Source organism: Eptatretus burgeri, chromosome 11 (genome assembly GCF_056783735.1).
Source record: "Eptatretus burgeri isolate ZD-2024b chromosome 11, Ebu_testis_v1, whole genome shotgun sequence".
In the NCBI taxonomy this organism is placed as follows: Eukaryota; Metazoa; Chordata; class Myxini; order Myxiniformes; family Myxinidae; genus Eptatretus; species Eptatretus burgeri.
Genome location: NC_140971.1, coordinates 73,449,170 through 73,476,319, shown reverse-complemented (window position 1 = coordinate 73,476,319; position 27,150 = coordinate 73,449,170). Strand labels below are relative to the sequence as shown.

The following is a 27,150-nucleotide window of genomic DNA, read 5'->3' as shown; positions in this document are numbered from 1 at the left end:
GTTGAAGATAAGGTGGGATCTTAAAGTTTTGTGTCCACCAGTAAATGCTAGCAGACGGGAACCCTGCCCAACAAGTTGTATCTGCGAAACATCAAGACTGAGTTTTGTAGTCAGAGTTTATGGTCGAGTCGAAAATTGTAGGTCACACTCGTCTGGATTGAGAATCAAACCCAGGCGAGCAAGTGCACTGTCTTTGAACTATCCTGCCAGCCCAATTCTGCAATAAACCCTGCTTTCCATATATAAGTAGTTAACCACAAGGAGTGTTGGATTGGCTCAGTGTATGGAGTTACGAAGAGTACTGTGAGACTGTGAAGGCAGCTGTAGTTGAGCATCGTTTTGTCTTTTTTGTTTGTTTGTTTGTTTGTTTGTTTGTTTAGTCCCCTACCAGCTTCACCGAGGGGACTATAGGTCTGCTTTTTGTCTGTCCATCTTTTCGTCCCACCTCTGGTTTTTCCGACCTTTTTCTCATACCCTTTGACATATTTAACTGAAACTTGGTACATGGCTTTATTATGATAAGTTGTAGAGCAAATTTGAGATTCAGGGCATTTCGTAATTTTCTTCACAGAGTTATGCCCTTTTAAAACTTAAAAAGTATCACATATTATACGTGGATCAGTGTTCAGCTGCCTTGACTCCACCACACTGTTTTACACCCATTGGCTGGACATCTGGCCTGACTCTACCCCAATAAAATCATTCCATGAAACAGCACAGATCGGCAAACCTCAGGCCTTCGGCCTGGGTGTTAGTCCATGCTCCAATGCAATGGTAATGATCCCAGGTATACAACAACGATGTAATATGGAATAGGCAAAGCCTAGAAGCGAACGTAGAATTCTTCTTACATTCACTTCTGACTTTACCTATAACTTGTTCACAACTGTATAACAGTACTTGCAAACTATAGCGTGGTACGTGTAAGCGCTGCACAGCTGATGATTTTGACGCAATTTCCGGTTACTTCGGCCTGGATTTGGGATCAGTGATCAAATCATGTAAATCACGATAAAAAAATATTTTTTGATGATGCGCGAGATATCTTAATTAGAATTAACTTTGGGGAAAAAATAATTGAATAAATAAATAAATAAACAATCACTTCCGGTCAAGAATAAAAGAAAATATAAGTTCCGGAAAGAGTTTCAAAATCACTCCCGATAATGTTAAATACAAAATAAACACTTCATGTCATGAAAAAATCACTTTCGGAAGTATAAAATTCATTTTTGGGGAAAAGAATAATTGAATAAATAAATAAACACTTCCGGTCATGATCTCCCGGCATGCATCATTCCCCATGACAAAAACTGGAAACAAAAAAAAAAACGGAAGCAAAAGGGTCATAGCCAACGACACGGATTCCAAATAGCCAGGGGTATTGTGTTGTTGTTGTTGTTGTTGTTTCCTATTCTCTCACGTGCACGCGTTAAGCATGAAGCTCACTGCGTTCGCTATGATATTTGCACATCAGCTGTACACATGTTTTTACTTCATGTTTTGTGTTATTTAAAATATCAAGTGGGTAGGGGGCATGTATTGCAAAGCAATTCTCTCTCTTGTTACGCATGATCTAAGGCTTGTAGCAGAGCTGCGACACGCGCACACGCACACGCTCACACACACACACACACACGACTATTAGACGAGACAAACACCACTGAACTTGGAGGAAGTGCTTTCACTACCCGGGGCACTCTGGGTACCAGCGATGTCACAACAATGTCGCCGTTTTTTGCACTACACTCAGCTGGGCATTTCCAAAGGAGGGATTTCCTCCTCCCCATGGATGCCAACCTATGGGGATTTTCCATCCTCTTAACCTTTTAAATCCTGACCATAAAGCAAGGAAGCAGCACGTCCCATTGTTTACATCTTTGGTATGACTCTGCCATGCTTTGAACCACCGACCTCCCAGACTTGGAGCAGACACGCGAACCATTACACCACCAAGTCTGGTTGAGGTTTTCAAGTTTATTATTATCAACAATTACATTTCTATGCACTAAAAAAACCCTTGTGATGTACATGGTGTCCTCGCTATACATCCAATATACATTCCAGAAAAGTTGGACTTGTAACGAAATGACGGATAGGGAATTTTTTTCCCCCATAAAAATTCGTGTAATTAAGGGGGGATGCATTCCAACACTTGGTTTACTTCCAAAACAACACCACTCAACAAGTCTAGCGATCAAAAAATATGTAAGCAACACACAAAACATAGGAAAAAAAATACAAAGAAATTAAACATTTAAAAACCCAAATACCTTTTTATCTTACTTGCCTTAACTCTTAACTGTTTTATGATGATAATTTAGCGGTCTTGTATGTCGAAGATCTCTAATCGTCTCGGTTCATCTGCCTGCATCAGTCTTTCGCCCTCTAAATTTTGTTTCCAACTAAGCCACGTGGTTTCCCCCATGGACCCAGGCTCCAGCCTTTGTGCCAGCACACACACTTGTGCCGCGGAACCCGACACTTGTGCTGCATCCCCCTCCGTTGTTCATACAGGACCTCACGAAGATCTTCAACCCTCACTTTGGTTATGCCTGCGTCATACCATGGCGTCTGCACGGCCCTTGTCGGAATTCTTTAAAATAGTTTGGACAGTCGGCGGTGGCAAACCAAGATCGTGAGCGATATCGGCTGGTCGTTCACCATTCTTATTTTGTTTTACTATGTCTAATTTGACATCCAGTGTGACACTACTGCATTGCTGCTTTCATACCGATTCACCCTTTTAATTACGACTTCGATTAACACTCATTGTTCAACGACTACCACAGTAAAGGACACAAAGATCTTGGTTTTGCCATCGCCGACTGTTCAAACTCTTCACTCCCTGCAGATCTGGATAAAATCACAAGCTGATGCAACACGTGGAACATGTCTTTCAATCCTGAAAAATCTCACACTCTCACTCTGCCTTTCCAAAAGGATCGACTGGAACCCTCCCCCCCCTCCACCTCCCATCAACTTTCTCAACAATTCTCTTGAAGATGTCGTTTCATTCAAGCTTCTGGGTCTCACTATCTGCCATGATCTTTCCTGGTAAAGCCACATTTTAAAGCTGCTCTTCAAAGCCAGTCACCAACTGGGCATCCTCCATCGTGTAAAGTCCTTCCTTGGCATACCTGAGCTCCTGACAACATACAAAGCTTTTGTCTGCAGCGTGATGGAGTGCTGCTCTCCGCTTTGAGCTGGCACTCCTGCCTCACCTTTCTCGGCTTCACGTTGTGGAAACCAAGGCTTTTAGGAACGTTGGTTTCTCCCGTGTTGAAGCTGAGTCTTTGGGTCTCCCACTCTCTCACCGCAGGCTGGTCAGTGGTCTTTCGGTCTTCTACCGTCTCCTCTCTCCGGCCTCACCCCCCCCCCCCCCGCTCTGTCTGCGATATTTCCTCAGAGCGCTCAAGGTCCGCAAGCAACCCTTTATGGTAAAACTACCAAAATCAAGAATTACTGCTCACTTTCACTCTTTCATTCTTCTTTTTTTCCCTGCCTTTGGAACAAATTCCCACACTCCCTTCAGGTCTTCACAACAGCTTTTCACCATCATCTTTTTCTTATCTTCCCCCATCCAAAACTACGATTTTTTTTCTACCCCCATTAATCCACCCGAAACCCACCTCCTTGAAATGCCCTGCTTTCCTTCCTGAAATTCCCTGTAGTGTCCATCTTGTATACCCCGTGTTCCCCACCCCATCTCTCTCCCTTCCACAGATCTCCTCACGTCTCTGTTCCCCACTGTTTTGTCCTTCCCTCTCTTGCCCCTCTTGTCTCCTGCTCCCCTTGTTGTACATTCTGTGTGTTAGTTCTTATACGAGCCTTGACATTGTGTACAAAAAAAATACATTGGAGTAGTACTGTACAGTGCGCGGCGGCATTAGGTCCAATGCACAGTGTGAGATAGAGTCTGAGAGGGAGAGGATGTAGTATTGTAGTGCATGATGGGTTGGAAGGCTTGGTGACCGGTTTTATGTCCAATGGACGTTGGTGCGGTAAATTGTTGGATGTACTGTATCAGGAAAATGTTCCTGAGTAATTTATGGACTTGTGTGCGAAACGACGGATAGCGGGGAGACTTATTGTGGGGATCAGTGGGAAAGGAGATTAATAGATTCCAATGAGTGCCACACGTTGGCTTAGAGAGTATAGGAAGTCAGTGAGCCATGGTTTGAGTTGACCTTGAATGCTATCACAGAGATTTTGGAGAGTAAAAAGTCTTTTTTTTAATTTCAATTGAATTGCTGTGTATACTTGAACATTGGAGAAGCCAAATTGCCTTTTTGACCCTTTCAAAACCCTTCCGTTTAGCAGTACTTGGACAAAATATTTTGGCATTTTAAGTCATCTCAACCAATTAAATTTGCTGCTTGCAGACCCCGCCTTTTGGGTTTTTTTTTTTTTAAGATTGCATGGGGGAAGGTGTTCCATGAACTCTCTTGTTAGTTATTTGATGAGATCTCTCTGTGATAGGATCGATTGCCATGCTTTAAAATTTAATACTATACTGTTAATCTTTTTCTTTTTTAGGACTGATTGTGAAAAGATGGTGAAAAACTATTATGGAGCCATTTTCAAGAAGTTTTCTACTGAGGAGCAAGCTTGGAAATTTGTTGAGGGGACGGTTAGCAATATTGACCCTCAGCCTGGTGAGAAACATGCTACAAAACACTTATTTTAGCTGCTCGCCTGTAGTTTTGGTCCCTCCCAAAAAAGGACATAATATCTTGCTTTTAACCAAGTAGCTTGACCGAACTGTGAATCCTGTCAATTATTGTTGCATTTGTGGTTTTGACGAACATTGAGGGTTTCTCTTCCATAAAAAAACAAGAGTGATGTAGAAAGTCATTGTTTTGGCCCCTTGTTTTCGAGGAAATCCCTTCTTTACAACACATTGCACATTCAGGCCAGTGAAGTAATAAAGCGTGGGACTAATTTGAAGTTTTAGCCCTTTTCCCATGCAGAACCTTTGGCTGCAAGATCGGCTACTTCTCAAAGAGAAGCTAGTGAAGATGCCTGTGCCCCAGACATCAAAGACCGGAATTTTGAACCATCAACTTTCCAAGACCACACCGTTGGAGTAAAACGCACTCAACTTCGAAGCACCTACAAGCGCCAGGCTCCGGACAATGCACATGCAGAATATTCGGGAAGTAAACGCCGTCGACAAGATGATTGCACATTGGCACAGCCTGTTTCTCGATCTGATGGGTTCCAATACATGGGTATGATGCAAACCAATGCGTTGCTTTTTTTTATTGGAAGTGTGAAGTGCATTCAAAATATTTTACAAATGAGACACTCACAAATAGTTCAAGATGTGGCATTTTTTTTTTTTTGAAATTTCAATATATAAATACATATCATGAAAAGAGAAATATATATCATGAAAATAGAAATATATATCATGAAAATAGAAATATATATCATGAAAATAGAAATATATATCATGAAAATAGAAATATATATATATATATATATATATATATATATATATATATATATATATATATATATATATATATATCTCTGGAAAAAATTCAGAGACCACTGCAAAATTATCAGTTTTTCTGGTTTTACTATTTATAGGTATGTGTTGGAGTGAAATGAACATTGTTGTTTTATTCTATAAACTACTGACAACATTTCTCCCAAATTCCGAATAAAACTATTGTCATTTAGAGCATTTATTTGCAGAAAATGACAACTGGTCAAAATAACAACAAAGATTCAGTGTTTTCAGACCTCAAATAATACAAACAAAACAAGTTCATATTCATTTTTAAACAACACAATACTAATGTTTTAACTTAGGAAGAGTTCAGAAATCAATATTTTGTGGAATAACCCTGATTTTCAATCACAGCTTTCATGCATCTTGGCATGCTCTCCACCAGTCTTTCACATTGCTGTTGGGTGACTTTATGCCACTCCTGGCGCAAAAATTCAAGCAGCTCGGCTTTGTTTGATGGCTTGTGGCCATCCATCTTCCTCTTGATCACATTCCAGAGGTTTTCAATGGGGTTCAGGTCTGGAGATTGGGCTGGCCATGACAGGGTCTTGATCTGATGGTCCTCCATCCACACCTTGATTGACCTGGCTGTGTGGCATCGAGCATTGTCCTGCTAGAAAAACCAATCCTCAGAGTTGGGGAACATTGTCAGAGCAGAAGGAAGCAATTGTTCTTCCAGGCCAACTTTGTACATGGCTTGATTCATGAGTCCTTCACAAAGACAAATCTGCCCGATTCCAGCCTTGCTGAAGCACCCTCAGATCATCACCGATCCTCCACCAAATTTCACAGTGAGTGTGAGACACTGTGGCTTGTAGGCCTCTCCAGGTCTCCGTCTAACCATTAGACAACCAGGTGTTGGGCAAAGCTGAAAATTGGACTCATTCGAGAAGATGACCTTACTCCAGTCCTCTATGGTCCAATCCTTATGGTCTTTTGCAAACCTCAGCCTGGCTCTTCTTTGCTTCTCATTGATGAAGGGCTTTTTTCTAGCTTTGCACGACTTCAGCCCTGCCCCGAGGAGCCTGTTTCGAACCGTCCTCGCTGTGCACTTCACCCCAGCTGCCGTTTGCCATTCTTTTTGTAGGTCACTTGATGTCATCCTACGGTTGTTGAGTGACATTCAAATGAGTTGGTGGTCATCCCGGTCAGTGGAAAGTCGTTTTCGCCCTCTGCCAGTCTGTAGCTTTGTTGTCCCCAATGTCTGCTGCTTGACCTTGTTCTTATAAACCACCGTCTTTGAAATTTTAAGGATGGAAGCAACGTGAGGCTCACTGTATCCCTCTGCCAGTAAAGCCAGAATTGAACCCTTCTTTTCCTCACTCAAAACTTTTCTTTTCAACTCTTTTGGCATGGTCAATAGTTATTTTTTTGCTTCCAATTACTTTTGAGGTACGACTAGCACTGTTTTTGCCATCCAGCTGGTCCTATTGCAAGAGGATAGTGATGACCACAGCAGTGGTTTTTATACTTTTCCTTGTTAAATAAGATTCAGTTCAGGTGATCCCCTAATCAGTACCTCACTAAGTAGAATGAGGTGTGTCTGTGTTGGAATTCAACAGACACTGGAAAGGAATGGCTGCCATACATGTGGAGATGCTGATTTAATTTTTTTGGAGTGGTCTCTTATTTTTTTTTCCAGAGCTGTATATCAGGGCTCGACATTAACTGGTGTTTGCGGCACCTAATTCTACAAGTGATTGAGTTTTGGATACCTGGTTAGGCACCCTCAAAATTATGTAATGAACATCAGTTTTGACCACAAATTTATGATTGTTGCGACAAAGATTTTGGAAATCCACTTTGTGCGATGAAATATCACCACATTTAGTGTTATTAATAATTCTCAAATGCACTACACTTGCATGTGGTCTGTGGGAAGATGCAGTGAACTTGCAAATACATGAGCCAAGATGTGAAAATGATTGGTTGATTATGATTCACAATTTGATGATCACCTCTGAGCTCTATTCAAAAGAACGTATGTAGCACGACATGGGCCTGAGACACAAGACTGGCCATTTCTAGAAACCTCGCACTATCGAAAGGGCAGATACTGAAACCACCCGACCACGGGATTTTCAGCGACCATTATTTTTGGACACCCTATGTTATGTCCTTTCAATATACGCTTGCTTGCAAAAATAATTAGTTCTTTAAAAAAAAAATATATATATATATATTTGAAATATGGGCTGCATTGCACATTTTACGCCACAAAAATACTGAAGGAAAAATGAAAGTGGGTGATGTATTTGACCCCCAGATATATTTTGTAAAAGTACAAGCACAATGAATGATATTCATTTGAAACTTCATGTTCCCTTTGCCCAAAATAACACACAGCATCAAAATCTAATATTTGGTCAGATATTTATATGCCCAAATTTATATAAATTTGAAATTGTACCAGTATTTTATATGTACCAGTACCTTCAAAGTGTTGTTCTGCAATACAGCGATCATCGCAACTTTATAAATTCTTCAGTTTCTGTTTGCAAATAATACTGCAAAATATGTGTACATAACACTTTACACCATTGTTTTCATTTCACTATCAAAACAAGGACTGTCTTTAGAGATAGAAAAGTCATTCTGATACAGTGTCATATCTAACTATGAGATACATAAATGGTTTACATATAATATCCTGTGGTTATGATGTTTTAACATTATTACATTGTTGGCATCTAAGTATTACATTTCAATTACAGTCATACTGGATGTATAGAAGCCATAGCCAAAAGGATGGTCATTGAATGAGTATATGGAAATATGGCTGCTGTGTCTGTCTGGCCGTTCGTCAGTCCATCTGTCTCGTATGCGACTCCATAACCATGAAACCTAGCGGCCCCACCCAAACTTTGCATGCATACTTAGGGAACTCAAAGGTGGTGCATGAATGAAAATTGGGTGTTTGGGTTAATTATAACACTTGTTTTGAAGATAATAATTAATGGCCTTATTTAATTATATCCTTTACCAATGTGCATCCTCGGTCACCTTGCTTTGACACGCTGGGGTCTTATTTTGACATTTTGTTCGGCCTACTGAACATTGCCTTGACTTGGAACAGGCCGCAATGGTTTATTCATGATAAAGCGCTCAAATGTTTCATTCACTTTCCTCACACATATCGTTGAATGCCTGATCTTCATACCTATGTCCTTCCATGCACCGACCAGTCTGGCCAGCCTGGAAATGAGCCGTACACATGTGAACAATTGCGCACAGATACACTCCATCCCCATGGTAGGTGTCGCTGCATCCTTCGTGGTAAAGTGTTGCCTTTCATAAAGCATAACATTCTCATTGCAGGTGACACACCACTGGTGTACACTGATGGCTGTTGCACCAAAAATGGGAGAGTGGGGGCATCAGCTGGCATTGGTGTCTACTGGGGACCAAACCATCCCTTGTGAGTGAGATTGTTGGAGGTTTGTATGATTGGCAGTGTTGTTACATTGTGAAAGTTCAACATAAAATGACGCAACTAAAAGTGATGGGACACTCAATTTTTGTTTCCATCGCATAATCGAACCTTTGTGCATGGGCACCCAGTACCCTGTAGCACTTCCATACACCCTAATTATCTTTGCCACCGAAGGTGAAGGAGGTTATGTTTTCACCCCTTTCTGTCTGTTTGTCTGTGCACAGGATATCTCAAAAAGTTGTGGACGGATCCGGATGAAATTTTGTGGACAGGTTCGGTGTGTGACAATGAAGAACTGATTAGATTTTGGTGAAGATCCGGATACAGATTCGACTACGAGAAAATTTTAAGTGATTCCTCACCATTCAGAGGTGGTGCTAAACCGATACATATCACGATATCTCAAAAACTTGTGGATGGATTCGGAAGAAACTTGGTGGACATGTTGGGTGTGTGGCAAGGACGAATTATTCGATTTTGGTGAAGATCCGGATCTGGATACAAGGATTATTTAATTTGTAAAGTGATTCTTCTCCATTGAGAGAGAAGGCCAAAAACGATGTAGAACTGTATAGCATTATATTTCAAAAATGTATTGGGCCCAATATGTTCTCGTGGATCAGGCATTATGTGGCAGAGGTATGCGCTCCACCGAGTGCCCTTGTCATGTCAGACTCTGTACTCTTACTCGACCATCTGCTCCCAGTTTATTTCTTGCGACCATCTGTTACTTTCCAAGACCACACTGAGGGAGTAAATATTAGCTTCCTGCTACCGGGGCAGGGGGATAGGGGACAATTTCATTTTGTGCCCTTGGGCACCTCGAGTACGTATGCAAAATTTGGGGGAAATTGACCAAGCAACCCTGACTTCTTAGAAGAGAAACAACGGCATGAGTCAGCACCTCCCTCTGATGTGCTTCCCATCTCTGCTCAGCTTGTCATTATTGTGATCCAACATGTCTTTATGTTTGTCTGTTTGTCATAAGAATAACTCGATGATATGAGCAGCTAGAATCCCCAAGATTGGCACTGAGATTCATATTACACATACAAACACAATTATCCAATACTCATGAGCCTGCCGATGGCCATGATGTGAATAACTATAGTCCTGCAGTAAATTTCCTTTTTTGTCTTTCCTTGTGAGCTCAAAGTTAAACCTGCACCAGACATTCTCAATATGAAGCTCTGTGCCAAATTTTGCGATTCTCGCTGTTCTCTGGCCCAGTTATGCCACACAAACAGATGGGATCATCGCACTACTCAGGCACTCTGCCTACGGCGCGGCACAAGTCGTAATTGTGAAACTTCCATCTTTGACCAGACTAACTTCATCATTACCGTTTCAGCTAAATTTGGTAAATTAATCACAAGATAGGATTGGTAAATAAAGGTGCATGAAAGTGGGCAGAATATATATGAACTCCCAGAAAAAAACAAAAACATCTCCACTGTCCTTTCTTCCATTCTCTGTAAACAAACATTTTGCAATTTTATGCTTTTTCACTTCTTCATCCTCATCAGTTTGTATGCCCGGTTTGCTGTCTGGCAGGAATCTGAGTGAGAAGTTAGCGGGACGACAGACAAACCAACGCGCTGAGATTATTGTGAGTATCTTTGATTATTTCAGAATGGCTGAGTTTTTCACACCGAACCTTATAATTGGCTACCAACACAGTTATTGCTGGCACTCTGAACAGATTACAAATTCCTGCATAAAGTGTGGGAATCTAGTGGTCTGGTCTTCTTGGACACTCCTTGATGCCAGGTTGCACTGCTTTCAATATCAGTGTAGTTCCTGTCTGAGCATCAGCTTTTGCCCTATAAACAAATTCCCTTGGTAGTTAGAATGTTTCTTGTGAGCAGCCATTTATGACAACAAAGAGCAACTGTTCAGCAATTTTCTGATTAAGCATAATTGGAAAAATAATTCAAAACCAAAAACAGCTTATGGATGAGCTTGTACTGTACATATTGTTGTTGAATCGGCGGCACTTAACAGCACCGCCGTCTCGGGGGGTTATATCGCCGGCAAGTTCGGCACAGGTCTCAGGTCACGCGCCTCAGATCACGATACCAAAGTACCCGGTGCCTTGCCAGTTGGTGATATACACCCCGGCTACAGACTGGGTTTGATCAGAGACCGAGCGAAGTCTGCCGCTGTCCGTAGCCAGTTTAGTTTTAAATCAAAATCGAGCGATTGTTCTTCAGCGCGACACGAATAAATTCAGGGCGGCAAATTTCGTATGAATCAGCCAGATTTAATGGGGAAACATCGAGGAACACGACACAAGCAAAGCATTCACGATAACTTTATCGTTCATCTATAACCCGTCCTTATCTAGGGAGCTACGGATAGGGGTTTTGCAGGGGGGCCCTAGCAAAATAAACCTTGGGGCCTGGACAACATGCATACAAGACACGGAGTACTTGGTGGTGCCTAATGGACGAGAGGAAAGGTGTGTAAGGCATGAATGCGGCTCGTGACAAGCCGATGTCGCCGGATTCGAGCACCCAGCCCGAGCATGCAGTGTGGCAAGATGGCGGTGACGTACTCCTATCGGCACCGATTGCACACGCAGCCTCAGTGCGTCCAGCCTCTGTGAGGTCGACGGCACAAGACAGTCAGACCTATGGTGTGTTCCAGCTGGTTTTTTCCAAGGTCCCGTATGCAAATCCAGGCCTGGCCTGTACACCAGATTATGCCAAATCTGGGTGTTGGACTCTGCAGGTGGATCGATGGGATGAAAAGACGTGGTTGAGATGTGCAGGGAGTAAGGACAATCAGAGGCTTTGTGGTTGGATTCAGGATGAACCTGGGGATGACCTGCAGGCTGGATCCATGGCCAAGGAGGAATAGCTGGTCAAGTCGCTCCTCATAAAGCCGATTGCAGACAGGACAAACCAGTTCGTCTAGCCTTTCGGGGCAGGCTTTTCGGACAACTTCCGGGGACACGTGATTGGTCCATCGTTCGAGTTTGCAGCAGCTCTCCGCCAATGAGTTGCTGGCACGTCTTGTTGACTGACTCTTTCAGGGCGCTGGGTGGGGGCTGGTTAGGAGGGGGGAAGGAAAAAGAAGGCGCCTCTCAGTACACCACCACTGTATGAACATTGGACCGCCTGCTACACCTACCGACACACATGTAACGTCCGATTACCAAACAACCTGGCTAAACATGCATTTAAGGGGGGATCTGGGCTAATCCTAAATTTAATAACCCACTAAGGACCCATTTCCGCAACAATATATCAGGTGGAGGACTGGGCCTGAACTTGGGATCCCAGCATCATGAGCTAAGTGCTGAGAGTGGAGCACCAAAGAGGCCAAGCGCATCTTTTTGTCATGTTGTGGCTCACTCCTGGCAGTTATTCAAAATTGTGTATGAGCCGCTGATAAGTAATCTTGGCTAACCAACATACTTAACATGTTAAGTTCTGAGGAAAAGAGTTTAAAAGTCAGGTTTCTATTTATAGTGTCGTTCAACTCTCATTAAACAAAAAAAACAGTGACTGCCTCAAACATTTCGTGAAAAGTTGCATTACCTCCAAAGGTGTACGTACTGGCCTTGGGTAAAATTACTTTGGTCCACTTCACTTAAGGCCCGGTCACACCTTGACGTTTTAGCCAACGTATGCCGATTTTTTAATTTTTTTTCTAAAACGCTGGCACACGTTGAATACGTTATGGGTAAGTTTTGATAACATTGAGAGCATGCTGGCATACGTCGTAGTACGTTGCCATACGTCGTTGTACGTTGGCTTTAAACGTTGTACTTTTCGGTTGTCCTCAAATTTTTTTCACGCTTGAAATTTCACGACGTATGCCGGCGTATGACTCACACGTTCCGCTACGCTGGCCACAAGTTGTATGCACGGTCTGCGATCGTTGACAGACGTCAACACACGCTACTTGTAAGTTAATCATAAGTTGAGACACGCCGAGGTAATGTTTAGAGTACCCGAAACTTATTTCTAACCTATGATTAACGTGTTGTTGGCACGTTACGCGATCGTTGCCACACGTCGACAGACGTTACTTTTAAGTTACTCATAGGCTGAAAGACGTCGGTATAATGGATCGTCCTTGCGTCAGCGTCCACGGCCACGGCCAGGACACTTATTTGCAGCATTCTTCAAACTTTTCTTCGGCATGACGAGGATGTTCACACTTCGATGTCTAGCTTGGCTATGATTCCAATTGTCCATCGGCAGCATCTATTTAAAATAGTCGAGTTTGAGCGTTTTAACACGTTCAGAAGAAACGCTTCAAATTTCCAAACCCCAGCGTCAAAAAAAACAAAAACAAAAAAAAAAACAAAGGCGAGTGACAGCAATTTAAATCGTTCATTGTAAACAATGAAACTAGCTGAGTGGTACCGTTTAAAAGTCGTTGAGTGTAAAAAAATTGAAATTGTTGAGCGCAAGCGTCTACTTTCAATAGTGGAGATGCAGCCATTTAAATCGTTGAGTGGCAGCCTATGAACCTACCCGTGGACACGCGGACGCAAGGACGATCCATCATAACCCACACCCTCCCCCTCACACCCACCTACTACTGCCAACATGAACAAACTACTACTAATACTGATACTGATACTGTTACTGCTGACATGGACATCGACTCAAAAAGGAACTCGATAACACTGTTGGGTTCCCCTTTTATGAACACCATGTTTATATACCAATTCCCAGAACCGCTGGGAACACGTCTTTATATGGCAGTTGTAATCTAGAAACACATTCATTTTTTTTTTTTTTGTCGACCGGAAGACGTCATTGGAATACGTCTACATACGTCGATGTGTGTTGGGACGACGTAAAGAATTGGTTCAAAGCACGTCAAACATAAGTTAGAAATAAGTTTCGCGTAAAAAAGACATTACCGCGACATGTTTCGACTTATGAGTAGCTTATAAGTAGCCTTTGTGGACGTGTGTAAGCGTCCACATATCGTGTGTACAACTTATCCCCATCGCATGCGAACGTGTGTCATACGCCGAGTACGTCCAAAAATTTTGAACATGTTCAAAATTTCTTGACGTACTCTACTTACTACGACGTATGATAGCGTATTTAGCGTTCTACTCGCGCATACCAAACTTACCCATACCGTATTCGACGTGCCCCAACGTTTTAGACACTTTTTGTTACGTCGGCATACGCTGGCAAGATCGCCAAGGTGTGACCGCGATTTTGACCCTTCCATTTCTACGGCAGTTATGATTTGAATCGTTGTGCGTCAGCCTTTTAATAGGCTACGTCACGACATCGTCGGCGATGCGTGCAACGCGCTATGCCGAAATTAGACTATCGTTGGGCATCGGTTGTGTAGGCCGACAACAGGTTCAGCATTCGTTGGTATAAGTTATCTATAACACAATGAAACGTTCTGTGTAGTTACCAATGCGTTATACATAAGACCAAGTCGCTATGAATACATCCGAATCTTTAAAAAAAAACATCAAAAGTTCAACGTAAGCCAGCGTTTTACATAAATTTTAACACGTTGCCATCGCTGGCTAAAACGTCAAGGTGTGACCGGGCCTTTAGTTTGGACCTGCATGTGGGATAGCCCAGTTTACTTCTCAGGGGCTCAAATTATTCACCACCATCATGAAGACTACAGTTCGTCACGAGTAGTAAAGTTGCTTTCCACACATTGTTTTCATTACTTTTTGATAATCTATCTATAATTCCAGCAATCTCTGTGTCTGTGTGTCTGTGACCGCTGTTTCTCGACAACCACTGGTCCGATCTAATTGAAACTTACCAGATATATTGCTGGGGACCTGAGGATGTGCCTTTTCAAGGTTTGATATTAATCGGACAAGTGTTTCCCAAGTTATGGCCATTTATTTACCAACCAATGACAAGACACGTTGCTGCGTGGGCATGGCCGATGGGGGAAGGGAACCTCAGCCGCGTTCCCCATTACGGGTTACAACGTACGGGCTTCCGGAGAGTGATGACTTCGTGTATTCTAATAATTTCTCGATTTCTTATGCGCATTTATAGATAAACACAATCCCCCAAGTTATGATCGTTTTCATATTAGACGGTGCATAAATTTCGGTACATCAGAGTGAGCTGGTATGCTCCGAACCAGGAATTTTTTTTTTTTTTTTTTGCACTAACGTTTTTTTTTTCTCTCTTCTCTTCTCTTTCTGTTTTTCCTTGTGACGACATTGCTAAAAGGCAAAATATGCTGGCGCTAATTGAATAATTGGCCATTAAAACGAAATTGTGAATAATCGTAACTGCGATATGCGAACTTCTGGGCACGCGAGAGCGAAGAAACGGCCTGTGTGGTTGTTTCTTGCTCGCGGTTTGAAAGTTTTTTTTTCTTTATGGGCACGTACTAGTATAAGCAACTTTACCATAAAATCAAAGAATGCATGAAAACAATTTTCTTTACGTTTATCTAAGGCTCGTCCTGGAGCTTGTTCCTCAGTCACGTGGAGACTATAGACTTCAGTCGACATCAGTGTACGTTCAGATGATATATGGGATTTGAACCTGGGTCCTCGACATCATGAGCCTGGGGTTCAGATGGGAACATTAACAAGACAATAAATTGCACCTTATTGCAAAAAGAGTTTGACCAGACTTGGTGGTGTAATGATTTGTGCAGCCACACTGAGTCTGGGAGGTCGGTGGTTCAAACCCCGGCCGAGTCGTACCAAAGACTTTTAAAATGCTGCGTGCTGCTTCCTTGCTTGACGTTCAGCATTTAAAAAGGATAGAGCACAGACAAACAACCATGCCACAGACTTGGTGGGCCAAATTACCTCCTGCGTCAGTTTCTTATCAGGGAACTCGTATTCCGGTGTATTGTGTTCAAGATGTGCACTCCAGCTGTGAACTGTACTTTTCAGTTTAAGGCCAAGATTGCTCCAATGGTTTGAAGGGAAAGGAAACGAAATCGTAGCCATTCTGGAGTTTGTGACATGTGACTTTGTCCAGTTCAGGGGTACTTGTAAAGAAAAAAAATTGAATGTAGTGCTACTTCTTAAACACTGAAACATTAATACTGACTGGGATGGTCTTATAATGCCATCAGACCTTGTTTTTGTGGATAGCACAAACTTACAACTCTACTTGTGATTCCACTTTGCAAAGTGGCTTTGGTGAACTTGTAAATAAATTTGGCCATCAGCCACTGCTCCTCTTGCTGGGATTGTTTTTACAGGCAGCTTGTCGGGCCTTGGAGCAAGCGACGAGGTCAAATTTCAGTAAGCTGGTCGTGTACACGGACAGCAAGTTCACCATTAACGGTGAGGGCACGTCACGGGCCTCTCTTTTCCTTCTTATCCCCAAGACTACATGACTGCTTCACTGGGTTCCTTTTAAAATTATTTCCCAAGCTATATCTTTGTAAGGCCATTCCACTCTTACCACTTCTCACATTTTTGTTTTTTCTTGCATTCCTTTGGCAGGTATTACCAAGTGGGTACAAAAATGGAAGCGTTGTGAATGGAAACTCAGCACAGGTAATCCGGTCATTAACCGCCAAGACTTTGAGCGACTGGATGAACTTTGCCAGAAGATTGATGTCAATTGGGTAAGGATCATTCCTCTTAACTCATCACTTTGATTCTCCTTCCGCTTCCTCTTTTCTTCCTCCTCCACTTCTCCTATTTATTTATTTTTTTTAATTTGTAGAGTCCAGGCTTGTGGAAGAGCAGGAACACTGAACGGATCAGGGTGCAACAGAACAAAAGGAGAGGGAGACAGATATGGATATGACACCCACAGCAGAATTGAAAGACAAAATGGTGGGAGACTTGGACAAATAAAGTTTCTGGGGAGGAATGAAGGGTATGGGAGGATGTACATGGTGGACAATATGGATACAGAAGCAAACTCTCAGGAAGGAACTGGAAATTTAGGTGGGCTTGGGGGGTGGGGGTATGGAGTTGTGGGGGGAAGAGGAGGTAATGGGGACAGAGAAGTTCATGGTTTTGGATGGGGGATGAATTTAGATGGTGATTTTTCTTCCTCTTTTTTTTTTTCTGATAGAAGGATGTAGGCTCATGGAATAGCTGAACCGCAAAGCCTCTTAATTTGTGCTCATGCTACAGCTATGTTATTGTGGCAATTTTAAAGTGCAGAATGCTGCAGTTTCTCATCCCTCAATGTGAAAACTATGAATTACATATTGTCAGCTTAAATCTTAGCTCGTAATATTATGACACCATGTTATTGGGACAGTTGAATGCAGAATTGTAGGAATAAATCTTGGGAGCACCATGAGCATCCCATTTTGTTTTTACTTTGGCCACAGTTGCTCAATGGGGGTCACATCAACAATAGGGGAAGCAGAGGGTTCTTAATGTTTTCGGAAGTGTGAGGAAATAGCCCACTTGAGGATAGTCATTACGAGGTTGAAGGAACGGATAGATAATTTGCAGCAAGTAGCAGAATGTGAGAATTTTGTAGATAATAGTTGGTTAGTGTAATGTCGTGATAGAGGTGCGCTGAGGCAGACATGAGCCAGGGGATAGCACAACCCTGCTTTATTGCCACGAGCGAGAGTGTGGGTGTCGGATGCCCGTAGCTCCGCTTTATTACGTACTTGATGCACTCTACAGGCACACGACCTACAGGCCACTGCTAATGACAGTCCATGCTGCTTCTGACGCCGACTGGTACTACAAGTCCCCTGTGGGCGAGTCGTGACATATGAAGCCCCAACCACGTGACCACCACCAACCGCGACTCGGGCTACGCCCATACAGTACAGTTAGGGTTGTGGAGTGAGGTTGCTGAGGATATTAGAAGTGGTGACGGTGCAGCGGGGGCAGGCAGTGGTGGAAGTGCAGCTGGGGCAGGCATTGGTGGAGGTGTAGTGGGTGCAGGCAGTGGTGGAGGTGCAGCGGGTGCAGGCAGTGGTATGGGTGTAGCGGGTGCAGGCAGTGGTGGAGGTGCAGAAATAGAAATGAGGTATGGGAGACAGTTTTTGTGGTGATGAGATTATTAAATATGTGGATTGTTCATTCTGCAGGAAGGATTGGTGACATAGAATTCTGTGTAGTTTTGAAGGAGCGGGAGTTAGGGACATTTTTTTTTTTTTTTTTTGTATACATTCTCGAGGCTCGTATGAGAGCCAACACACAACTCACAGCAAGGGGGCATGAGACAAGAGGGGTGGGAGTGGAAGGGACAAAACAGTGGGGAACAAACACATTAGGTGAACTGTGGAAGGGAGAGGGATGGGGATGGGACGGGGAACATGGCGAAGAGGAGATGGACATTACAGGGACTTTCAGGAAGGAAAGCAGGAGAATTGAAGGAAGTGGGCCTTGGTGGATTATCGGGGGTAGAAAAGATCGAGGATTTGGATGGGGGAAGATAAGAGGTGGTGGTGAACAGCTGTTTTGAAAGCCTGAAGGGAAGAATGGGAAAGAACAGAGTGAGGAAGTTTATTCCAAAGGTGGGAAAAAAGAGGAATGAAAGAGTGAAGATGAGCAGTGATTCGTGATTTTGGTAGTTTTACCAGAAGGAGGTTGTTGGCGGACCTTGAGCGCCCTGTGCAAATGTGGTGGGGACAAATCGCAGAGAGAGCAGGGGGGGCAAGGCTGGAGAGGAGTCGGTAGAAGACAGAAAGACCACCGACCAACCTGCGGTGATTGAGTGAGAGGCCCAAAGACTCAGCTTCATTGCGGGAGATGCCGATGATCTTAAATGCCTTGGTTTCGACAGCGTGAAGCCGAGAAAGGTGGGAGGCAGGAGCACCAGCCCAGAGGGGAGAGCAGTACTCCATCAGGCTACGGACAAAAGCTTTGTAAGTGGTCAAGAGCTCAAGAGGGCCGAGGAAGGACTTTGCACGACGGAGGATTCCCAGTCGGCGACTGGCTTTTGAGGCGAGGTTGGAAATGTGATTTTCCCAGGAAAGGTCATGGCAGATAGTGAGACCTAGAAGCTTGAAAGAAAAGACTTCTTCCAGAGGATTGTTGAGAAAGTGGATGGGGGGGTTTTCTAAACGGTCCTTTTGAAGAGACATAGTGAGAGTGTGAGATTTGTCTGGATTGAAAGACATGTTCCACGTGTTGGACCAGTTTGTGATTTTATCCAGATCTGCAGTGAGCGAAGAAGCTGCTGCTTGCCGGTCTGAGGGATAACAGATGGTACAGCAGAGGGTGGATTCGTCGGCAAAGAGAAATAGAGGATTTTCCAGAGAGTCGGAGAGATCATTGATGAAAACCAGAAAAAGAACAGGGCCTAGAACGCTACCTTGAGGAACTCCAGCCTGCACAGGAAGAGGGGATGAAAGAACTCCATTTAGGGCCACACGTTGACTGCGACAGGAGAGGAAGTCTGCGAGCCATGAGTGGAGATGGCCTTGAATACCATGGGAAGAGAGTTTGGTGAGTAGTGCAGGGTGCCAGACTGTGTCAACAGCACGTGATATGTCCAGGGATACGGCTCAGATTTCCTGTCTGGCATTGAGGACCTCCATCCATTGATGAGAGAGCAGAAGCAGCATATCCAGGGTAGAGTGACCAGGTCTGAAACCAAATTGATGATTGGAAATCAAGCCATTGGAGAAGAGGAAGGATTTCATGTCTGAAGCGATGATGGATTCCATAACCTTGCTGATGATTGGGAGAAGGCTGATTGGTCTGTAGTTGCAGGGATCTGTTTTTGCACCTTTTTTATGCAGGGCAGTGATGTTAGCAGATTTCCAAGCAGATGGCAGATGGCCTTGGGCAAATGAGAGAGTGAATAGAACAGAGAGAGGGTGAGCAAGAGCAGAAGAGCAGGCTTTGAGGTTTTGAGAAGAGCAGACGTGGGCTGATGCCGTCTGGACCGGTTGCAGAATCTGACTCGAGGTTTGAAAGCAAGCTCTCCACCTTGTCAGGAGAAAAGGATACAGAGTCCAGGGACAGTTGGGTGCGACTGGGTAAAGTGGGTAGAGAAAGTGATGGGTTTAGGACACAAGATTTAGCTGCAAACACCGAGTTTAGACATTCAGCTTTATCACGTGTGGAATCAGCAGTGCGGCCATTTGAGGTAAGGGAGGGGATGGAGGGGGAACATACACCAGAAACAGATTTGATTAAACGCCAACAGGATTTTGAGGAGGGAGAGAGGTTTGAGAGTTCAGACTTGAGATGAGAAAGATGTTGTTTTCTGGCTCTTCTGAGGGTAGATACACACTTGTTCTGAGCTTTGTGGAAAGAACTGAGATTGCCCTCAGTTGGGTTTGCTTTCCATGAGGCAAAGGCAAGTTGTTTCAGGACAACTGCCTCGCCACAAGCTTCAGTAAACCAAGGGCGGTAGGAAGGGTAGGACAACTGAACACGAGAGGGGATAAATCTGTGCATGAGGGAGAGCAAGTTTCTTTGAAAGAATTCCCAGGATGAGTTGATGTTTGAGAAAGTAGTGATAGGAGACCAGTCTGTAAGTTTGATAGCTGCTCGGAGACCCTGCCAGTCGGCTTGAGTGAAATGCCAGACTCGACGGCGGTGAGGTGGTTCTCTGATAACAGCCAGAGAGATGTCCAGTTTGACAAGGATGTGGTCAGAAGAACCGATTGGAGCGAAGGAAGAGCAGCAGATATTGTCAGGGAAATTTGTCAAAATCAGATCCAGAAGAGATGGAGTACCATTGCTTGAGATCCGGGTCGGGAAGTTGACTGATTGAGTCAGTCCTAATGAGTCGCAGAAAGCTTTTGCTGAGGTGCCATGGCAGGTGAGAGAGGTACCCACACCTAGCCAACTGGCATGATGACAATTGAAGTCACCACATAAGAGGAAGAGAGAGAGTTTGGATGAGAGGATAGAAGATGGTCCATGTTTTCGGATCGTGAGGTGTAGAAGGAGTCATCACTGTTCGGTGGACGGTACAGTACACATATAAACATGAGGTGGGAGTGGAGGGGAAGCCGAAGCCAGAGGTATTCCTGGGGGTGTGCGGGAGTGAGAGCAGTGCATGGAGAGTGAGGAATAGAGTCTTTGATGAAGAGAGCAACACCTCCACCAGGACGAGGCTCAGGTCTGTCATACCGTAAGAGGGAGTAACCGGGGAGAGATACTTGAGAGTCAGACACGTCTTGGGAGAGGAAAGTTTCTGTTAGGCAAATAATGTCTGGTTTGTCAGTGGCAACCTGTATGGAAAGATCTGAAAGGTTTGAGCGAAGGCCCCGGATATTTGAGGTCCACACTTTTAATGAAGAGGTAGGGGAGGAGGCTTTGGGTGCAGGAGGTGGAGGGGGAGGGTAGAACAAGGGACGAGGGGGGGAGGTAAGGAGGGTTGTTGAAAGAGTGTGGGGTATTGCAGAATTGCGAGGGGAGGGGCCGAATGAGGAGGAGAAAAGGCTCTGTGGTGCTGGGGGAGAGGGGGACATGAGACAAGGAAGAAGGCAGTTGAGGATTTGAGGAGGTGGAGTGAAGAGATGGAGGTGAGAGGGCAGTGGAGGGGGGCAACTTTGAGAAGGATGAGTGAGGCGGATGAAAAGTGGGAGAAAGGTGAGGGGGGAATTTTTGAGAGAGGTGAGAGGGAGGCTTGGAAGGAGAAGAGTGGGATGGTTGCTTTGAGAGTGAGAGTGAGGGGTGAGGGGGGTGAGTTGGCACTGAAGTTGGAAAAAAGAATGGTTGATGGAAAGCAAACATCCATGGCAAATTGTGGTTTTTAAAAGTTTAAGGTCAGAGATGCGATTTAACACAATTCTTGATGGATGCAATGAAGGCGAATTCAGAGAATGGAGAGAAGAAGCGCTGTAATAGTTGGATTTTTTATGCAAGGAATGAAGGAGAGCTCGAAATGAGAGCAGTCTGTTAAAATAGCAGAAGAGTAGTGCATTATGAAACAGTAAAGAGTACCACACGTGTGAGAGAGGAAGATGAAGCATTATAAGATCGTTTTTGTTCTTAATATTAATGTTTGAGAGCATTCAACAGATTAGGTAATGGAAGTGTAAAAAAAAATCGAGGAAGGAGACGAGGAGGAAGTTAAGAGGAAGAACAAGAAGCAGAATAGGGAGAACGTGAGCGTGTTGTTGTTGTTGGGTATTTTTTTTTTTTTTTTTTTGAGATAAGAAAGAGATTAGTTGGGAGAATGGGGGATGTTTGGAAAGTGGTGAGGATGAAAATTGAAGGTAATGGGGAGGATAGAAATTGAAGGTAATGGGGAGAAAAAAAAAAAAAAAAAACTATCGAACACCGAGTGGAACCGGCAGGCCTCAAGCCTAGGCCTCAAACACCAGGTAAGAACGTCGACAAAAATACTCACAAAATAGCACGATTTTTGAAGCAAAACCAAACTAGGAACACACAGTAACATGTAGGTGAGAAAATTAAACAGTTAAAACGGGACAAATAACGACCGGAAACTTAACTTTGAGAACGTCAGCAGGGAGCCCGGAAGGAGACCTCTCGTCACTCCAAACCCGGAACCGGAAGTCGACATTGAAGGAAGGGTAAACGATATTGTATCGGGTCACGGCAGGAAGAAGTTGGTTGTGGTACACCTGTGTGCGAATGATGTCGAAAGTTTACTCAGAGGTTTTGAAAAATAGATACAGGATATTGGGTAAGTGGCTGAATGATAAGGGTTGTAAGGTCATGTTTTCTGGGATTCTCACAAGATTAGGAAACGATATAGAAATTATGAGCAGAGTGATAGATGTCAACCAATGGTTGGAAGAATGGTGTCTGGAGGAAGGCTTTACATTTAAGAAACAGTGGGAATCATTCAGGGGACAAAGGGAGTGTTTCCGGAATGACGGCCGTATGTTAAATAGAAAGGGTACAGCAAGGTTTGCAGTGGTAATTGAGGAAGGAATTCAGGCTTTTCAGGTCAGTGGAGGGTGCTTAAGCTATTAAGGAAGGAACTGATGATAAAATTGTGATTAGTAAGGCCAGGCAAGAAAATAGAATTTCAGGAAGGGAAAAGTTTAACATAATCTATACCAATGCCAGAAGTTTAAATAATATGATGGAAGAGCTTGAAGCCAAAGTGGATAGTGAGGAGTATGATGTAGTTGCAGTGAGTGGGACAAGGTTTGAGGAGGAGAGTAACTGGAGGACAGGATTATAAGGCAACAAGGTGTATCAGTGTAATAGGAAGGAGAGAAAAGGAGGAGGAGTGGCAATCTGGGTAAAGACAGCATTGTATCAAGAGAAAGAGGTGACATTAAGGAAGGAATAAATGTTGAGGATTCTATGTGGGTAGAGATTAGAGATTGTAAAAACAGTAAGATACTGGAAGGATGCTTTTATCGGGCTCCAGGTGGGAAGGAAGAGGAGTAAGGAGTACATGAATAATTCAAAAGGGCATGTGATAAGGGAAGAGTGTTGATTATGGGGGATTTTAACTTGCCAGGGATAGATTGGGTGTAATAACAGGGAAAGGGCAGAGCAGATGATTTCCTAGTTTTAGTCTAGGATTGCTTTTTAACCCAGTTTATAGATAAGCCCATGAGGGGGATTGCAGTGTTAGACCTCCTTTAAAGCAACGATCCCAATATGGTGGAGGAGGTGGATGTTGGGGAGCATTTAGGAGCAAGTGACCATAACATTGTGTATGCAAAGACTCTGTTCAGGATAGTAGGGTAAGGCATCTTATTAAACAGGTGTTTTTCTTCAACTTTTACACAACAACAGTCAGGAGAATTGCCAATAGCTGAGAGTATCTATCGAGGAGTTGAGGAAGGGCTTTTACAGAAGATCCAGGTTGGAGTGGAGGAAGTAAAGGAACAGCTCAGTAATCTAAGAGTACATAAGGCAACCAGATAGTATGCAATCAAGAGTATTGAGGGAGGTGACTGAGCAGGTAAGCGATATGTTAACGGATATTTTCAACAGTTCCCTGGAGTCAGGACAGGTACCGGAGGATTGGAGAGTAGCAAATGTAACACCATTATTTAAGAAAGGATCTTCCAGAGAAGAATTGGGAAACTATAGACCTGTTAGTTTGACTTCAGTTGGCGGGAAGGTGTTGGAGACATTAATTAAGGACCAGATGAGGAACCATTTAAATAAATACAAATTAATTAAAGGTAGTCAGCATGGTTTTACCAAAGGTAGTTCCTGTTTCACAAATATTTTTGAGTTCTCTGAAGCAGTCTCATTGGGTGGATGAGGGAAAGGCAGTGGACATAGTGTATCTAGACTTTAAGAAGGCATTTGATAAGGTACACATCGGAGGTTGTTAGCCAAAGTGAGGGCTTGTGGAGTGGCTGGTCAGGCAGTTAATTGGATTGCAAACTGGCTTAGTGGTAGGAAACAAAGAGTGGCTCTGAGTGGGAGGATGTAAGAAGCGGGGTACCTCAGGGATCAAGACTCGGACCATTACTATTCATTATTTACATCGATGATTTGGATAATGGAGTGAGGAGTAGGCTTTCCAAATTTGCAGAAGACACAAAGCTTGGAGGTAAGGTGGATAGCACAGAGGGTGGTGATCAGATACAGGAAAGTATTGATACTTGTATCGATTGGGCAAAAGATTGGCAGATGGAATTTAACCTGAGCAAGTGTAAGGTGTTGGGGATCAGAAAGAACAATGAAAATAGAGATTACAGGATGCAAGGGGTAATTTTGGAGCGTGTCACACAGGAGAAGGATCTGGGGCTGGTAATCGATATGGGATTTAAGCAGGCAGCACAATGCCAGGCAGCTTTGGCTAAAGCAAATAAAATAGTGTTTTATTTTGTATTAGGAGGGGGATCAGTTATAAATCAAAATAGGTGGTGTTAACATTGTGCAGGAATTTAGTGAGACCACATCTAGAATATTGTGTGCAGTTTTGGGCACCACAACTCAGGAAGGACATAGATGCCAATGTGAGTGTTCAGCGTAGTGCTACGAGATTGATTCCGGGCCTCACTAGAGTCAGCCATGAGGAGCGGCTGAAGGAGACAGGGCTTTATTCACTAGAAAGGAGGCGGTTACGAGGAGGTATGATGGAGATGTTTAAGATAATGAAAGGTCTCGATAAAATACGTGCATATGAATTATTCAACAGAGTAGACAGTGAGAGGACCAGGGGCCTGAGCGTAAAGACGGGAGCAAAGCAGGGCACTTTTACTGAAAGAGTAGTTAATGCATGGAATGGTCTCCCTGGAAAGGTCGTGGCAGCAGAAACAGTTGATAAGTTAAAATTAGAATTCGATAGGTACCTGGAAATTATGGAGATAGAGGGGTTTAAGGATGTTGGCAGGACTTTTAGATAGCTTAAGCATTGATGCGTAATTGTGTGCCTGTGTATGGAGTGCTGTTGGTGGGGGTTTTTTTTGTAACCAAGCCATGCCCCCTCCCCTGAGGAAATTTATTAATTTATTTACTTTTTAAAACCACACAAACACTTTATTAAAAATAAATAAATAATTTTGTAGTTTCTTCCTTGGATCTTGTGTTGATAAATTAGTGTGGTCTTGATGTGGCGCAGGCATGATGGGCTGAACGGCCTGAACCAGTATCTGATTTCCTTGTATTTTGTGTGCTTCAGATTCATGTCCCTGGGCATTCCGGTTATCCTGGCAATGAGGAGGCTGACAAACTGGCTAAAGCTGGTTCCACAAAGCGCTTATAGCCAGGCATTTCCCATTGTTACCTTCTTGTTGCATTGTCATTTCATGTTATTCCCATGAATCATGAGCTTGAACCACGGAATATGGCACCTGGGAAGTTTGGTGATTGTATTTCCCACAGCCTGGTCATGTGTGTGGTGAATTATTATTATTGTTATTTTTTTTTGAAGGTTTTACTAAACCTATCGGTCAATATAATGAAAGCACAGACTTGTAACAGCTCATTGTGTTTAAAACAAAATGTTTGGGCGGCCAGCTTGTGAATTCTGGATTTGAACCAGTTTACAGCCTTACGTTTTCACGTTATTGTGTTGTGTCCATTCCATTCTCAAATCCATGCATCAGTTTCATGGAATCTTTAACGGACGTCCTCCAAACCCACGTGCTCGTTTCCTGGATTCTGCTCATGAACGGCTGTCATCGTTTTATTTGTGGAATAATTTATCTATTTACCATCAATCTCTTTATATTGTGTAATGCTAATGAGGGTGTACATAGTATTCTCCCAATTTAGTTGGATCTTTGAATATTCAACTTTACGATTTGATTCCCATGTTTGGAAAGTACTGGAGTTTATACAACCCTAAAGTGTTAATTATGTTGAATGAAGGATCTGTTTTATCCTGCTCTCCAACCCGTTCAACCATTTGTTTATTGTTTTTTTTATTTACTCGTGGGCATAAATATCTCAGTTTTTGTTTCATCATTGATGGAAGCCTCTGTAATTCTCTTTCCAATTTCCTGTGAGGACTACATTCTGCAATTGCTTGTAATTAAAGGAAATGTTATTTTTTTTTTTTTTGGAAGTGAAATGTTACGTGAGGTTGGACAAATTCTTTTTGTTTTAGTGGTTCCAGGAAGTAAGGGATATATATATATATATATATATATATATATATATATATATATATATATATATATATATATATATATATAATATAATATAAAAATTGGCAAAGCGTTTTGGTCCGTTCACTGGTAGTTCTCGTTTTTTGCAGTGGAGGGCGCCTGTGCTGCAGAAACAGATTTTACCTCCACAACCATGCCTGGTGTTTGCTTTCATGGTTAAGGTGGCTGGCTTAATATCTTATGGTCTCAGTTTGAGCTCCTTTCAATCCATTAAATAACACCAGCTGGGTTTGACTCATCCTGGCATTCTTCTGAGGTCAACAACATGAGTACCAGCTTACTGGTAATGGGTACTGCATCAGCGGCACAGCCATGCTTCCAGGAATGATGCAACCAGCAGCCACGGGCTGCATACGAAATGGCAACAACAACCTCCTCCACAACTTAAGGTGGACAGAGGTTATGCTTTCGCCCCTGTCTGTTTGTCTGTGAGCAGGATATCTTAAGTTATTAACGGATTTGGACAAAATTTGGTAGACAGTTTGGGTGTGTGACGAGGACGAATTGGTTTGATTATTTATGAAGATCCGGATCCAGATCCGACCGAACAATGGGCTACAAAACGTAAACTGTTCAGGCTGGTGAAGGTATTCGCTTTACTGAGTGCCGTTCCAGTCTCATATTTAATGAAAACGATGAGTCATGAATGACATTTTATATTGAGCAGAAGGATTGTGGAGTCTTGCTCTTATTTTGAATATATATATTTTTTACATTTAGGTTATTAATGTCAAGGAAGCTTTGTCCTCTC

At 43.2% G+C, this 27,150-nt stretch overlaps 1 protein-coding gene across 1 annotated transcript in view; it reads left to right on the top strand.

Moving 5' to 3' along the window:
- Positions 1–26,633, top strand: part of RNASEH1 (ribonuclease H1) — a 38,516-nt gene extending 11,883 nt beyond the window's left edge. Inside the window, exons 4-10 of the mRNA XM_085847973.1 lie at positions 4,540–4,658; positions 4,974–5,234; positions 8,840–8,939; positions 10,509–10,563; positions 16,146–16,230; positions 16,393–16,517; positions 25,409–26,633. Coding sequence (XP_085704099.1) covers positions 4,540–4,658; positions 4,974–5,234; positions 8,840–8,939; positions 10,509–10,563; positions 16,146–16,230; positions 16,393–16,517; positions 25,409–25,492 — 829 coding nt within the window. The 3' untranslated portion in view covers positions 25,493–26,633. The remainder of the gene's footprint in view (positions 1–4,539; positions 4,659–4,973; positions 5,235–8,839; positions 8,940–10,508; positions 10,564–16,145; positions 16,231–16,392; positions 16,518–25,408) is intronic.
- The last annotated feature ends 517 nt before the right edge of the window (positions 26,634–27,150 follow it).